At 43.3% G+C, this 15,175-nt stretch overlaps 1 protein-coding gene across 1 annotated transcript in view; it reads left to right on the top strand.

The window, feature by feature from the left end:
• Positions 1-15,175, top strand: part of LOC126272474 (venom dipeptidyl peptidase 4-like) — a 274,930-nt gene that overhangs the window by 131,404 nt on the left and 128,351 nt on the right. The window contains exon 6 of the mRNA XM_049975353.1: positions 455-645. Coding sequence (XP_049831310.1) covers positions 455-645 — 191 coding nt within the window. The remainder of the gene's footprint in view (positions 1-454; positions 646-15,175) is intronic.

The following is a 15,175-nucleotide window of genomic DNA, read 5'->3' as shown; positions in this document are numbered from 1 at the left end:
CACCCAAATTGCGTTAAAATGTAATCAAATGTCAATTCTAGTACAATATATTTGTCCAATGAATATCCATTTATCGTCTGAATTTCTTCTTGGTTTAGCAATTTTAAAGGACAGTAGTGTATTTCCTGATTTACTGCTCTTCCTTAATTTCAGTGTCATTGTGTGGCAATTATGTCTATACTGAGGTGATGTAGATGACCACTTTCTGTATAAATTCTTCTTTTCTCAAACAGTCTTCTTAAGATCATCCGACACCCACATTAGTGTACACTCCTTCTCTCAGTCTCCGGTGTCTATAGTGCAATTTTCCTAATTGCTTGTGAATGTGAAATGATACCCACTCAGGTGTGGCAAAGGATTAAAGTAAGAGCCTTTTGTTTCCCTAACATATGTTAGTGCACCTGATTCCTGTGAAGAATGATACTTAAACCTGTACTTCTGTGTTTGTTCGTAGCACCACGATAGAAATTGGCGGCGGTGAGCGTCTGCAGGCCGCGGTGTGGGGTGGCGAGCAGAGCCGGTTGGCCTACGTCTACAGAAACAACATCTACTACCTGCCAGAACCTGGCGCCGAGCCAATACAGATCACCACGGATGGCGTACCCGACGTCATCTTCAATGGAGTGTATGACATCTACAGTGGCGGTAAGCATTAAAATGTTGAGTCCAATTTGACTGCCGGCCGGAGTGGCCGAGCGGTTCTAGGCACTACAGCCTGGAAGCGCGCGACCGCTACGGTCGCAGGTTCGAATCCTACCTCGGGCATGGATGTGTGTGATGTCCTTAGGTTATGTAGGTTTAAGAAGTTCTAAGTTCAAGGGGACTGATGACCTCAGAAGTTAAGTCCCATAGTGCTCAGAGCCACTTGAACGATTTATGAACCAATTTAACTCTCAGAACCCAGCGGTCGAGATGACAGAGTGTAGAAGTTGCGGAGTTCTTTCGGAATAAAATTTGCGTAAATCACAGCTGCATACCCTGATTTAGTTTTTCAACAGTACCCATAATCGCTTCAGGCAGATACCAGGATTGTACATTGGACAAGGCCGCAGTTATCTCAATATTCCATTTTTCAAAACTCCACTAAACTTCTTGTCTTCCATTTCTGATGTCAGTGGTGACTGTGCGAAGCTAAACTTCATACAACCTGTGCGCTTTTCCTTTGTTTGGGTACGTTCAAATACACTCAGTTGCTTTTTCTTCGTCTTCTTCCTAGCCTTTGTCCCACATGCTGGCAGGGTCCGCTGTTTTGGCTCTCTGTCACCATTTTACCCGATAGCGTGCAGCCCTGAGACCTTGAGACCTTCGTGCAGGGTGTCATGCTATCTCTGGCTGGGTCGTCCTACTGACCACTTATCATTTACGTATTTATGTATCGCTTATTTAGCCTGAACACATTACGTCCTTAAGGTCATCTTTTAGGTCCGGCCGTGAACGACATACACGAAAAAAAATTATTATGTGACAATCACAGTGTAAATAATATGTATCATTTTAAAAAATAATAATTGGCATTAATGATAATAATACACAACCGAAAAAGTAGTACATCTTTTTATAGGTTCCCAGTTCTCTCAAGATTTATTATTGAAACAATGCACATGGTGTACATGAAATGATTACCTTTATAGATGAACAGCACACGTGGGTCTGAGATATCATGTATCAACCCATGCAAAAAAAAAAAAAAAAAAAAAAAAAAAAAAAAAAAAAAAAATATTAAAATAAACAAAACAAACCAATATTAGTATGTGGTGTAGCCTCCATGGGCGCCAATACAGCCGCTGACTCTGCAATCCAATCTATGTTACAGATGATGAATACTGTCCTGGGATACCTTACGCCACACCTATTCAGCCTATTCACTTAGTTTTGTAAGAGTTGTTGTTGGTTGACGACTTGCACGAGTCACTTCTCGTTCCATCATATTTCAAAATTGCTGGATAGTAGACAACCAGTGTCAGCACATCTACAACCCCCGAGATGGCATATGCATCATCGGATCAAAATTGATGTTGCCTACCCAGGTGTATTAATTTTTTCCGCCAGTGTAGTAACACGAATAATAATGATAAAACAATGAAGGAATTAAGTATACTACTGCATAGTTTAGCACATTGAAGCCTTGATTTGTATTATACGAAGTGGAAGGGATAAGGGAAGAGCAGAAGGTTGAAATGAAAGTGACACTGATTGTTGTAAAAGAAGAGAATTCCAACAGAGAACTCTGCAGAAAAGGGAGAGAGAAAAGTGGTGGTGAAGGGAGTGTTGTGATAGAAGGGTGGGTCATTAGTTGTCTTTTGACGTCTGAAACGATTTTAATTTTTCTAATATTTTGAGGAAGATTGTTCCAAAGTCGGGTTCCTTATACTGAAAATGAGTTAGAGAACACGGCAGTGTTGTGTAGTGGTACAGAGAAGATTTTACTTTCTTGACGAGTATTTCTGTTGTGCTATTCAGATAGTAACGTAAGGGTTGAAAGTAATTATGAGTCAGTGCAATGATTAAGAAGACAATAGATGAGACACCGGATATTGTAATCTCTATGCTAATCAGTACATAGCTTGATAATTATTCGTCGGGAGGACTGATATGGGCGTAATAGCCTACATCATAGATGTGTCTTCAGAGATGTATTGTCAGTTCCTATCGGCATGCCTCTTACACGAAAGCCCTTCAAGAATTGGATCACCATAATGGAGGATGGTGAGTACTAATTATTCTACGAGTTTCTTTTCAAGCTCAAAAGGAAACACTTTTATATATTTCTGTAGTGACTGAAGTGATGCTGACACCTTCTTATAGATTACAGTTGTGTGTCCAGTGTAGTCTAAGTGATAGTCCAGAATTATTCCCAAGTTCTTTGCAGAATAAGAAGTTTTTCTGTTCTGTTTACGATTAAAGATTGAAGAGATTCTCTTAGATGTAATAAGTTTTTTTGTGAGTGACTAAGATAACCTGCGTTTTATATGAGATAGTTTTCAAACCTATGTTCTGTGTCCACCCTGATAAAGCAAGGACGTCAAATTTACATGCTGGACGGCTGTACGCAGGTCTGTTGAAGTTGTGCTTGGGTAAAACTGAAGGACACCAGCATATAGACGATATTTGCAATGGGGAATAACGATCGACACATCATTAACCTATAATGAAAAAAATAATGGGCCCAGTACTCATCCTTGTGGGACCCCTAATACTACATTCCTCCATTGTGGTTTTTTGCTTCCATTGTTTGCGGGATGTAATGTATGAATGGAACCACTGCACAGCACTTCAAGAAAAATTTGGGCTTTTATGTTTAGCAAATGGAGCGTCGAACTCGACATTGTCAAAAGCTTTGTTGAAATCCAAAAAGCACACAATAGTCGCCTCTTATCCGTCCACAGCGTGCTTCCGTTCGTCAGTCATTTTTATAAGAGCAGTCATCATACTGCAATTTTTCTGGAAAACATAGTCATATTCAAGTAGAATGTTGAAACTTCCTGGCAGATTAAAACTGTGTGCCCGACCGAGACTCGAACTCGGGACCTTTGCCTTTCGCGGGCAAGTGCTCTACCAACTGAGCTACCGAAGCACGACTCACGCCCGGTACTCACAGCTTTACTTCTGCCAGTACCTCGTCTCCTACCTTCCAAACTTTACAGAAGCTCTCCTGCGAGACATGCAGAACTAGCACTCCTGAAAGAAAGGATATTGCGGTGACATGGCTTAGCCACAGCCTGGGGGATGTTTCCAGAATGAGATTTTCACTCTGCAGCGGAGTGTGCGCTGATATGATACTTCCTGGCAGATTAAAACTGTGTGCCCGACCGAGACTCGAACTCGGGACCTTTGCCTTTCGCAGGCAAGTGCTCTACCAACTGAGCTACCGAAGCACGACTCACGCCCGGTACTCACAACTTTCTTGTGGTGTGTGGGTCATTTAGATCTGTGCTGCGATACTGCGCTTTTTCATGTTGAGTTGTAGACCTATTTTCAGACTTCGACTTGACACTGCAGATCAGTCTTGTATTCAGAGTCCAAAACCACATCAGCACACAATAACGTCCAGGGCGTAGTTTTCTGCAGATCTCTTGTGACTGTATCCATGAGAGGCGAGAGAGTAGATACCTGATGTACTCCTACAGAAACGTCGAAATACACTGCTATCCATTAAAACTGCGACACCAACAGTGATAGAAATTCACGAAATTTTACTTACTGTACGTATGTAGTGGTAGGAAAATTATACAATTATATCTGTAGGGTATTAAGGGGTAAACAGGGTATGAAATTCAGGACACTGGGCTGTCACGTCTGGCAGCAAAGACGACTCTGAAACGTGAGTGGTGGTGAGCCAGACTTTCGGCAACTGTGACCAAATGACTCCAGTTAGTGAGAGATCTGCAGAACGTGCTAGCCATTGTAACAGTCGAACACCCTCTGTCTCGAAATGCATCAGGACAGCACCTGGAACTCAATACCGTCTGCCGTTATCTTGTTGAAAACGTCTCTGAGTATAGAGGATAGTGCACAGCAACCAACCTTAACTCATCAGAAATGTGACACCTGCTGTCGAGGTCACTGGCTATGTGGGCCAGAGATGATCGTCTTGTATACCAAATGGCAGCCAGCAGGCAGAACAAGGACACGTAGGAGCGGTGATCAGAAAGTAAGGTTAAAAAGTCTGCCGCGAAATGTGTATAATTTATTTCATCCAGTAGTACAATACAGTACAGTAAATACGTCATGTTGTTATTAGAGTGCGTCTCCACGTCGGTTTAGGCACACGTCATTTGAATATAACCTCCTGGTAAAAATCGTGTACTTGCGTGCTCAGCCACGTTGTAGCCAAGTATTTCGTCTCCTCGTGTGAAGCGAATCGTCCGCCTCCTAGGTGCGCCTTCGAGTGAGGGGAAAGATGAAAGTCGCTCCTCCACTCAAGCTGTGTTCAAATCCGTTGATGACATGCTGGTCGACCACTTCAGTCCCTATAGGTGAAGCTTTCTCTTCCGGCCGCATACTTACGACACCGTTCTGCGACATGCTGATGAGACATTACAGTCTTTCCACGAAACTCTATCAGCTGTCGATGAATTTCAGCCGCGGCTGCATATTTCGCCCTGAGAAATCGAATACCTGAGTGAATTTCTTTTTGAGACCAGTTTTCTAAACGAGTCGCCATTGGTATGTATCTACAATCATACTCATAAATTGAGGATAATGGTGATACACAGTGAAACAACGGTCTGGTGGTCGTTTTTCGGGTTTAACTCATCTCGGGGCATGACCATGCGGTGCATCTGACCTGCCGATCATCACACGGTGGCGCTGGCAGCATCCACATGTGCAGAGGAGTGTTGGTGCATGTCAGAGTAGGGTGCAGCGAGTAAGTGTGCAGACGTTTTCAGACGTGCTCATGGTGACTGTGTGTTGTAAATGACTCACATAACACATATTGATGACATTATGAGGGGTAGAAAGGATACTAGGGTGACTGGAGGCTGGTCAAATACAACAGGTCGTAGCCCGCTCCCTCCGTGTACCACAAAGTGTATCTCAAGATCATGGCAACGATTCCAGCAGACAGGAAACGTGTCCAGGCGCTACAGTACGGGATGTCCACCGTGTACAGCACCACATTGTTGTTGTTGTGGTCTTCAGTCCTGAGGCTGGTTTGATGCAGCTCTCCATGCTACTCTATCCTGTGCAAGCTCCTTCATCTCCCAGTACCAACTGCAACCTACATCTTTCTGAATCTGTTTAGTGTATTCATCTCTTGGTCTCCCTCTACGATGTTTACCCTCCACGCTGCCCTCCAATACTAAACTGGTGATCCCTTGATGCCTTAGAATATGTCCTATCAACCGATCCCTTCTTCTAGTCAAGTTGTGCCACAAACTCCTCTTCTCCCCAATTCTATTCAATACCTCCTCATTAGTTACGTGATATACCGATCTAATCTTCACCATTCTTCTGTAGCACCACATTTCGAAAGCTCCTATTCTCCTTTTGTCCAAACTATTTATCGTCCATGTTCATCTTCTGTACATGGCTACACTCCATACAAATACTTTCAGAAACGACTTCCTGACACTTAAATCTATACTCGATGTTAACAAATTTCTCTTCCTCAGAAATGCTTTCCTTGCCATTGCCAGTTTACATTTTATATCCTCTCTATTTCGACCATCATCAGTTATTTTGATCCCCAAATAGCAAAACTCCTTCACTACTTTGAGTGTCGCATTTCCTAATCTAATTCCCTCAGCATCATCCGACTTAAATCGACTACAGTCCATTATACTCGTTTTGCTTTTGTTGATGTTCATTTTATATCCTCCTTTCAAGACCCTGTCCATTCCGTTCAACTGCTCTTCCAAGTCCTTTACTGTCTCTGACAATTACAATGTCATCGGCAAACCTCAAAGTTTTTATTTCTTCTCCCTGGATTTTAATACCGACTCCGAATTTTTCTTTTGTTTCCTTTACTGCTTGCTCAATATAGAGATTGAATAACATCGGGGAGAGGCTACAACCCTGTCTCACTCCCTTCCCAACCACTGCTTCCCTTTCATGTCACTCAACTCTTATAACTGCCATCTGGTTTCTATACAAATTGTAAATAGCTTTTCGCTCCCTGTATTTTACTCCTGCCACCTTCATAATTTGAAAGAGAGTATTCCAGTCAATATTGTCAAAAGCTTTCTCTAAGTTTACAAATGCTAGAAACGTAGGTTTGCCATTCCTTAACCTAGCTTCTAAGATAAGTCGTAGGGTCAGTATTGCCTCACGTGTTCCGATATTTCTACGGAATCCAAACTGATCTTCCCCGAGGTCGGCTTCTACTAGTTTTTCAATCCGTCTGTAAAGAATTCGAGTTAGGATTTTGCATCCGTGACTTATTAAACTGATAGTTTGGTAATGTTCACATCTGTCAGCACCTGCTTTCTTTGGAATTGGAAGTATTATATTCTTCTTGCAGTCTGAGGGTATTTCGCCTGTCTCATACATCTTGCTCACCAGATGGTAGAGTTTTGTCTGGACGGGCTCTCCCAAGGCTGTCAATAGTTCTAATGGAATGTTGTCTACTCCCGGGGCTTTGTTTCGGCTCAGGTCTTTCAGTGCTGTGTCGAACTCTTCACGCAGTATCATATCTCCCATTTCATCTTCATTTACATCCTCTTCCATTTCCATAATATTGTCCTCAAGTACATCGCCCTTGTATAGACCCTCTATATACTCCTTCCACCTTCCTGCTTTTCCTTCTTTGCTTAGAACTGGTTTTCCATCTGAGCTCTTGATGTTCATACAAGTGGTTCTCTTTTCCGTAACGGTCTCTTTAATTGTCCTGTAGACAGTATCTATCTTACCCCTAGTTAGATAAGTCTCTACATCCTTACATTTGTCCTCTAGCCATCCCTGCTTAGCCATTTGGCACTTCCTGTCGATCTCATTTTTGAGACGTTTGTATTCCTTTTTGCCTCCTTCATTTACTGCGTTTTTATATTTTCTCCTTTCACCACTTAAATTCAATATTTCTTCTATTATCCAAGGCTTTGTACTAGCCCTCGTCTTTTTACGCACTTGATTCTCTGCTGCCTTCACTACTTCATCCCTCAAAGCTACCCATTCTTCTTCTATTGTATTTCTTTCCCCCATTCCTGTCAATTGTTCCATTACGCTCTCCCCGAAACTATTTACAACCTCTGGTTCTTTTAGTTTATCCAGGTCCCATCTCCTTAAATTCCCACCTTTTTGCAGTTTCTTCAGTTTTACCCTACAGTTCATAACCAATAGATTGTGGACGTATCGCTGCACGTCTTCAGACCCCTACGACACTGCAGGAGCTCCGACAGGTACTGGTATGAGAATGGGAGGCTACACTCCAGCAGCTGCTCGACCACTTGATCCAGAGTGTGCCAACCCGTTGTGAGGCCTGTGTACGCGTGCAAGGTGATCATTTCCCATATTGATGTCAGGGTATATGCGCAGGAAACAGTGGCGTTTGGTAGCACGTGTGTTTTCTCAACTTATCACCAGTACCGTGGACTTACAGATCTGTGTCGTATGTGTTCCCTATGTGCCTGTGCTATTAGCGCCAGTTTTGTGTAGTGCCACGTTGTGTGGCACCACATTCTGCAATTATTCTTAATTTATGAGCATGAGTGTACTATTAGCGCTGTCGGTGGCAGGTGGTTGAAACTCTGCAGAGTTGCCAACCGGATGTGTCATAATTATCCCACGTTACTAGTTTGTCTATTACAGAGGAAACTCCAGAAATATCGGCCTTGTAGCCCTAGTTTCTTATTATAGTTCCAAGCAATTTTAATTATGCTCTGTTCTGCCCCCATAACGCTGCAATTTTCATAGTCAGCAGTGCATTTCGTGACGTTACTATCGGTCTGGCATGGTTTAATAGACCTATGTATTTTTCCTTACATAGGTTTTGTGCGGTGAGGATCGATCGCTTAAGCATTATGATAGATTCGCGTTGGCAAATCAACCTGAAAGGAGTTATGTTCAGTTCGTAGGGAAGGAAAGAAGTTTAAGCTTGAAAATCCCAACAATACAGAGGTTATACGAGATGGTGTTCAAAAAGTTGCAAAAAACTGCCTTGAAATATTGAAATGTGTACCACCCACGACTGCAAAAGCCTTTTACTTACAAAATAATTTTTCGGGTTCACTGAGTTTAAGAACTTTCTTTCGAAAGACGAGCCAATGCTCTACAATTACATGTAAATTGAACTGTAATTATCGATCACTTCGGAATGTAATAAAGCCTCTCTGCTTGTTGTGCCAGTGAGGTTATGTAAAGAAATTGGTGCCGGATGGGTAGAGGAGGAAAAGATTGGGAACAGGAAAGCAACTGGCAGCCCTCTACCAATAACACTGCCAAATCCAAAGCAACATACTGGCCTCATGAAAGCACGGGACGTTTCATGTTGCCTACCTTTTCAGGAAGCTAAACTAAAGTAATCCGAGTCAATGAAAGTTGAACAATATACAAAATACAAAAATGCAGTGTAATATTTATCGTTGTGTTACCTCAGAGAAAATGTGAAAATTCGGTGTCGTTATGTGAATGCGTGGTATCTGTTCTTTTGGACATGTCCAAATATGAAAGCATGGTCTGTGTTCTTTCGGACATGTCCGGAAGAACAGACAGCACACATTCATATAACTGATGAATCCACAAGCTTCAGTGCAGATGCATATTTACGTTACACTTCCAACGGGAATCTAAAACTAGCGAACATGGAGGACATGGACAGGGACTGTGGACAGGTGGCGCTAGGTGAGAATATGAATCGGCTGGGGAGCGTGTCGAGATAATCCACACACTGTGTCTGGGTGGCGCAGTGATTTACGCCTAGTAAGCAAGAGATCCCGGGTTCGAGTCATCGTCCAGCACACATTTTCACTCGTTTCCTCTGATTCCACGTAAAGTACTCCAACTGGATGTCCACTGATTGTTGTCAGGTGACCTTTTTAGATGAACCGCCTTTTATGCTCTATCGGACATATGGGCGTTGGCGTGTACGGCGTGAAACGTCTAAAATCAAACATCCTGCATAAGTTATGGCTTGAAGAAGTGTTTTAGTGGCATTCATTGGGTGATCTCGTAATTATAGAATGCACAGGGACTTTTCTTGGGGACCATGTCAGTTCCTACGTGCGGTTTGTTTTTCTTCGTCGCAGTGGCACCTGCCAGCATGAGAATGCAACACCTCACAGCGTAAGGTGTCAGGCAAATCCAACACCTTCCATGAAAACCCTGACATGATAAGCAAATCCAGTAGTATGTCACATAGCTCCAAATAAATTGTGACATTAAATTAACCAAAGTAATACGAGTAATGAGTGAGCAAATGGAATACCTCAGACTAACACAAGAATGCCTAAATGCATGTCATACCTTCCCACCGTGAGACAGACGCAGTTCCGAGGGGAGAAACAAGAACAGAAGCCGAGAGCAGAACCGTGTTAAGCTAGAAGGCCCTACGATAAGGGACGGACTGGACACCCAACTCGCCAGCCTACCTCTATGTCTACCACCTGCACATTTTAGCGTGAGACTTTTTCGCGTCTCTGTTACGTCATGGACCACCCCCCAGCCCATGTTAAAAGCTAGAGTCCTCCAGAAAACAGTATAGATCTTACGATAACACAAAAAGGGCCACTACCACCTGCAAGTTTTAGCGTGAGACTTTTTCGCGTGTCTGTTACATTAGGTCCACCCTCCAGCCCATGTTAAAAGATAGAGCCCTCCAGAAGAACAGTATAGATCTCACGATAACGCTAAAAGGACCACACCAGCTGCAGGTTTTAGCGTGAGACTTTTTAGCGTCTCTGTTACGCTGCAAACTTTAAAAACATTGCCCCACCACGAAAAGTATAACGTTTCTACAGAATTTTTGTAGGCGGAGCTTAAGGTTAACATGGAGACCCTGATTGATAAGATGAAAACACATCCAGATAGTTTTCTTTAAACCAACTTCGGTAAATTGTAGTAAGGAGAAGTTAGGAGAGAGTTGCTTCCGAGACGGCGAGGTGAGCAGAGCTGTGCTGTCCGCCGCTCCCTCACGAACACCGACAAGGTAATGAACGCACGCGATGCCGCATAACAGCGCATAAAGCTTCACTCAGAACTGCAGAAGTCTCATCTGTTACACCCCCTTTTAGCGTAATACTAATGTCGATCGTCAATTAAAGCTCATGGTGTTCACATTTGGCACTTGAAGTAAAAATCTGAAATGCGATGATTTTTCTGTTATATAGTTATTGAGAAGCCACATCAGCCACTGTAATTTACGACAAGTTAGATAAGTTATTAAAGATAATTGAGGGTCATTGTAGACCATTTTGATAGTTTTTTTCTTTTGTGACACTTAATTAAAACTTAGATTATAGATGTGATATGGCATAGGTCATTCTTCGATCCATTGTAGAACTTGGAAACCAAGTCAGGGAATATTCGTTCACCTTTTGTTGAACGCAGTTGGTTTTTACCATCCTGTATTAAAAAACTTCCTTTTATCAATAGTTCAATTTATAAATAATGTTTTGTGAGTAGAATAAAATTTCCAATGGTAAACTTAAATGCTTTTTCGACGTTATTTTACCAGCTAACTAAAAATAGGAAAGCCTTGAGCCCCTTCCACTAAATTTAGTTAGTATTAAGATTCTTTTACAGGGAGTGCAGTGGAGCTGACGCTGAGATCATTTAGTATCTGGTTATATCATGAATGTTTAGAACAGGTTGCAGTGTACGTGCACCAGGATGAATTTACTGTACTCCACTGACCACCAAACTCCCTGGATTTAAATCTAATGGAGAATCTGTGGGTCCACTTCGACTGGGCTGATCGCGACATGGATCCTCAACTGAAATACTTAACGCTATTGGCCACGACACTGGAGTCAGCATGGCACTTCACCCCTGTCGAGACCTCCCTGAACCTCACTGACTCTCTTCCTTCACGTTCACACTGCAAAAGGTGGTCTTCCGTCTTTTCACAGGTGATCTTATTAATGCTACCGGACCTTCTCGTGTGAATGAGAAACAGTTCCTAGTGATTGGAAGAAAGCACAGGTCACAAACATGTACAAGAAAGGTACCATCTGAGATCCACAAAACTATCGCCCTGTCTCACTGATGCCCATGTCTTGTAGAATCGTAAAAAATTCTCAGACTTAATGGGGTATCTCTAACAGAGTAACCTTATCTCAAGCATCTCAATTGACGTCACTTTGCGTAATTGTTGCTGTTTGGCAACATATTATGTGATAGTATCAGCGATATGGAGACGACTGTGCTGCTGTAAGCTGCAGTCGACAAAGAGGTAGCGCAGAGATCGATTAGTAGGCACTGGATCAATCGCGACTATCAAGAGAGAGGCCACAGACACACCAAAAGCAACACGGCGCCAACGCCCTCTCGACAGCATGTATTTAGGCCGCCGCCACTGGCCGGAGGCCTAACTCACTCAATTATCCAGTATGGCTTCTATCAGTTTACTCGCAGACCGGGCTTAGTTTGTCACAGTCTATGACAGAACATAGCGACCAGAGTAGTGATTATAGTGGGACTAGTTTACATCTACCAGAACTGTACTTCATTAGTGGTGAGAAACTAAACTTGTAATAGCAAGATTATCTATACTGACATTACATCAGTCTATGTAAGTCTGCAGGCTTTCGTGGCCGTTGACACTGAAGTTAAAATCTTCTGAGTAATTAGGCCTCGTCATGTTTCTTCTAAAATGTTAGAACACTAGAAGTAGTGGATACCAAAAGATCCTGAGGAAGATCGCAGCAGAGCGGTCGAAACGTCGAACATTTTAGAAGAAACATGATGTGGCCTAATAACCCAGAAGATTTTAACTTCATTACACCACTCTGCGAGAGTGATGACCTTGTACCACAGAACATGGACTCTATTCAAGTTAAGTAAATGTTTCTAGTTCATGTAAATAAAGAACCGTATTTATCCACATGTGGATTTGTGTTGTAGAAAGAGGATACCGGTCGCCCATAACACGTCGTCTTCCTCGCTTCATTGCAGTACAAGACTCTACAATGACTATTAGGACAAGTGGTGAAGGTCTCTTCTGTACCAGAATGGTTTCTGTGAGAAATATGTGCTGCGTTACTGTGGCGAGCGTAGAATCAGGAGAGCTAATTCAGTACAAAGATTATTTATTCTGGGCCAGAGATTGTTATCGTTGTCTTGTCAGAACGTGTGAGCATCCAGGCAGAGTACTGCGACCTCCATACAACTCCTGGCGTTGCTCTTGGCCCTACGGCAGTGGGTGTGGGCATTGGGCAGTGGGGTGCTACTTCAGCGGAAGACAAAGAGCTTGCAGTGCTGACATAGTGAAGACATCACTCGGCAGCAAGACAGGCACGCAACACGCTGCATTGCACCCACGACACTTGGAATCGCCTAAAACGCCAGACCAAACACTCTCCACCAGCTCACGACCCAGATACGTCAGGTCTAGCAACTGCTTGTAGATTAGTGGCTGGCAGATGATGCTGCTTAGAAGGGTTGGTATTGATCGGCCCCACATTGCACTGAAGGCTACTACAGACTAGCACAGTGTCAGCTGTAGTCAGCAGTCCAGAAAGCACACATGAATTAATGTAGTTCTCTATTTACCTGAAACTTAACTTGAACAGAGTCCATGTGTTGTGGTACAAGCTCCTTGGTAATAGTCCTCTTCCAGACAGTATCGCTATTAAAAACTTTAGTGTCTCACTGCTAGTCCCTAATCTGGTGCCGGCCACAGTGGTCTAGCGGTTCTAGGTGTTTCAGCCTGGAACAGTGCGACTGCTACAGTGGCAGGTTCGAATCCTGCCTCGGGCATGAATGAGTGTGATGTCCTTAGGCTAGTTAGGTTTAAATAGTTCTAAGTTGTAGGGGACTGATGACCTCAGACGTTAAGTCCCATAGTGCTCAGAGCCGTTTTGACCTAAGCTGGTCGTTACATGCTGTCGTAGCCTGTGATGTGGCTTGAACCACTCTGCAAATAAGATGACAGACGCCAACTGGATGACTGAGTCAGTGTGGCCCTCCAATCACCGACAGCGGTCTAAATACCTGCTGTCGACATGGCATCGGCGGCGCGTTGCTTGTCAGTGTGTCTATGGCCTTTCTCATGATAGATGCATTTGATCCAGCGCCTTCTATCGATCTTTGCACTACATCTTTGCCGACTGGTGTACTGCCGACAGCTTACACTGGCACATGTACAATTGCAAGGGCTGCTAATGACTCGGTGGCGAGCATTCACAGTCGCTCTGACCAGCTATGATGTGACAGGAGCCTGTCTCCTGTCATGTAGGTGGCAAAGCGAGTGCAGCATTGTGTCAAGGCAATTGGAAATCCAATCCACCACTGCAGCAGACTGCTGCATTTCAGAATGCTACTCCAGTAGCATTCAGGCGACTCTCCAACATTCCTGTCTTCTTAGCAGGCTTCGGTCCTCCGAATCCTAGGTTGCTTCTAAACCTGTGTATTAAAATGTGTGTGTGTGTGTGTGTGTGTGTGTGTGTGTGTGTGTGTGTGTGTAAATTCCTAAGGGACCAAAATGCTGAGGTCATCGGTCCCAAACCTATGTATCCCTCAAAAGAAAACAATACTATTGCGTTTACATTCTCCATGATGCTTCTTCTCCTACAATCTCATTTACACTTTCTACAATGACTGTCCTTCTTCCCTGTTCACTCTGTCACGTGATGCATGGTGACTGGTATACCCACAATTATTCAAATCTTGTGGTCGATCCACTGGATTCGTAGGTAATAAACTAGAACTTTGGGCAGATAGATGGCTTTCCACCATCGATGGACAGAGGCTACACAAGCGAGAACCAAGATTAAGATGGCACTTAGGATGGCACCTGAGAACGAAATACGTGGCAAAGGCTGCGATATTATTCGATATGTCAGAACTCTTATTTCACACTAACGTACCCATTCTGCGCGACTGTAAGATCATCGAGAAAACTAAATGTACTATAATAGTCAGCATAGGAGCAGCAGCTTGATTAACCCCAAAACGTCTATTACTGGACATTGTAGCGTCCGCATAAATTAACAAGGAAATTAAAATTACTTTTGCAACAACAACAGTTCTAGTACTGAAGTGGACTAGCAACAATGATTGTACATTAATGATAATGTTAAGTCAACTTCTTGCAAATAGTGAATAACTGGCAAGATCTGAAAATTATAACAATTAGCAGCTTCACAAAGACTGCATACAAGGTTCTCACGGAAAGTAGCAATAAAAGGTGACTTCATGGAAGCGCATGTTTTTCTCTATGTCTACAGTCAACGACAGTAGTTACATGAGGAAAGCCGCAGCATATACACGATCCACTTAAATTGGCGTGAACACCTTTGCCGACCAATGTGGCAGTGAGGTTCTAGGCGCTTCAGTCTGGAAACGCGTGACTGCTACGGTCGCAGGTTCGAATCCTGCCTCGGGCATGGATGTATGTGATGTCCTTGGGTTAGTTAGGTTTAAGTAGTCCTAAGTTCCAGGGGACTGATGAGCACAGATGGTAAGTTCCATAGTGCTCAGAGCCATTTGAACCATTTGAACACCTTTCAAAAGCCTGAATAACCACCTTTCGCAGCACAGACATGCAGTAAGAGAGTCATCGAGGTTCTGGAAGGTACCG

This window comes from Schistocerca gregaria, chromosome 5, assembly GCF_023897955.1.
Source record: "Schistocerca gregaria isolate iqSchGreg1 chromosome 5, iqSchGreg1.2, whole genome shotgun sequence".
In the NCBI taxonomy this organism is placed as follows: Eukaryota; Metazoa; Arthropoda; class Insecta; order Orthoptera; family Acrididae; genus Schistocerca; species Schistocerca gregaria.
Note: the sequence above shows the minus strand (reverse complement) of the source record. Positions and strands in the feature narration are given on the sequence as shown.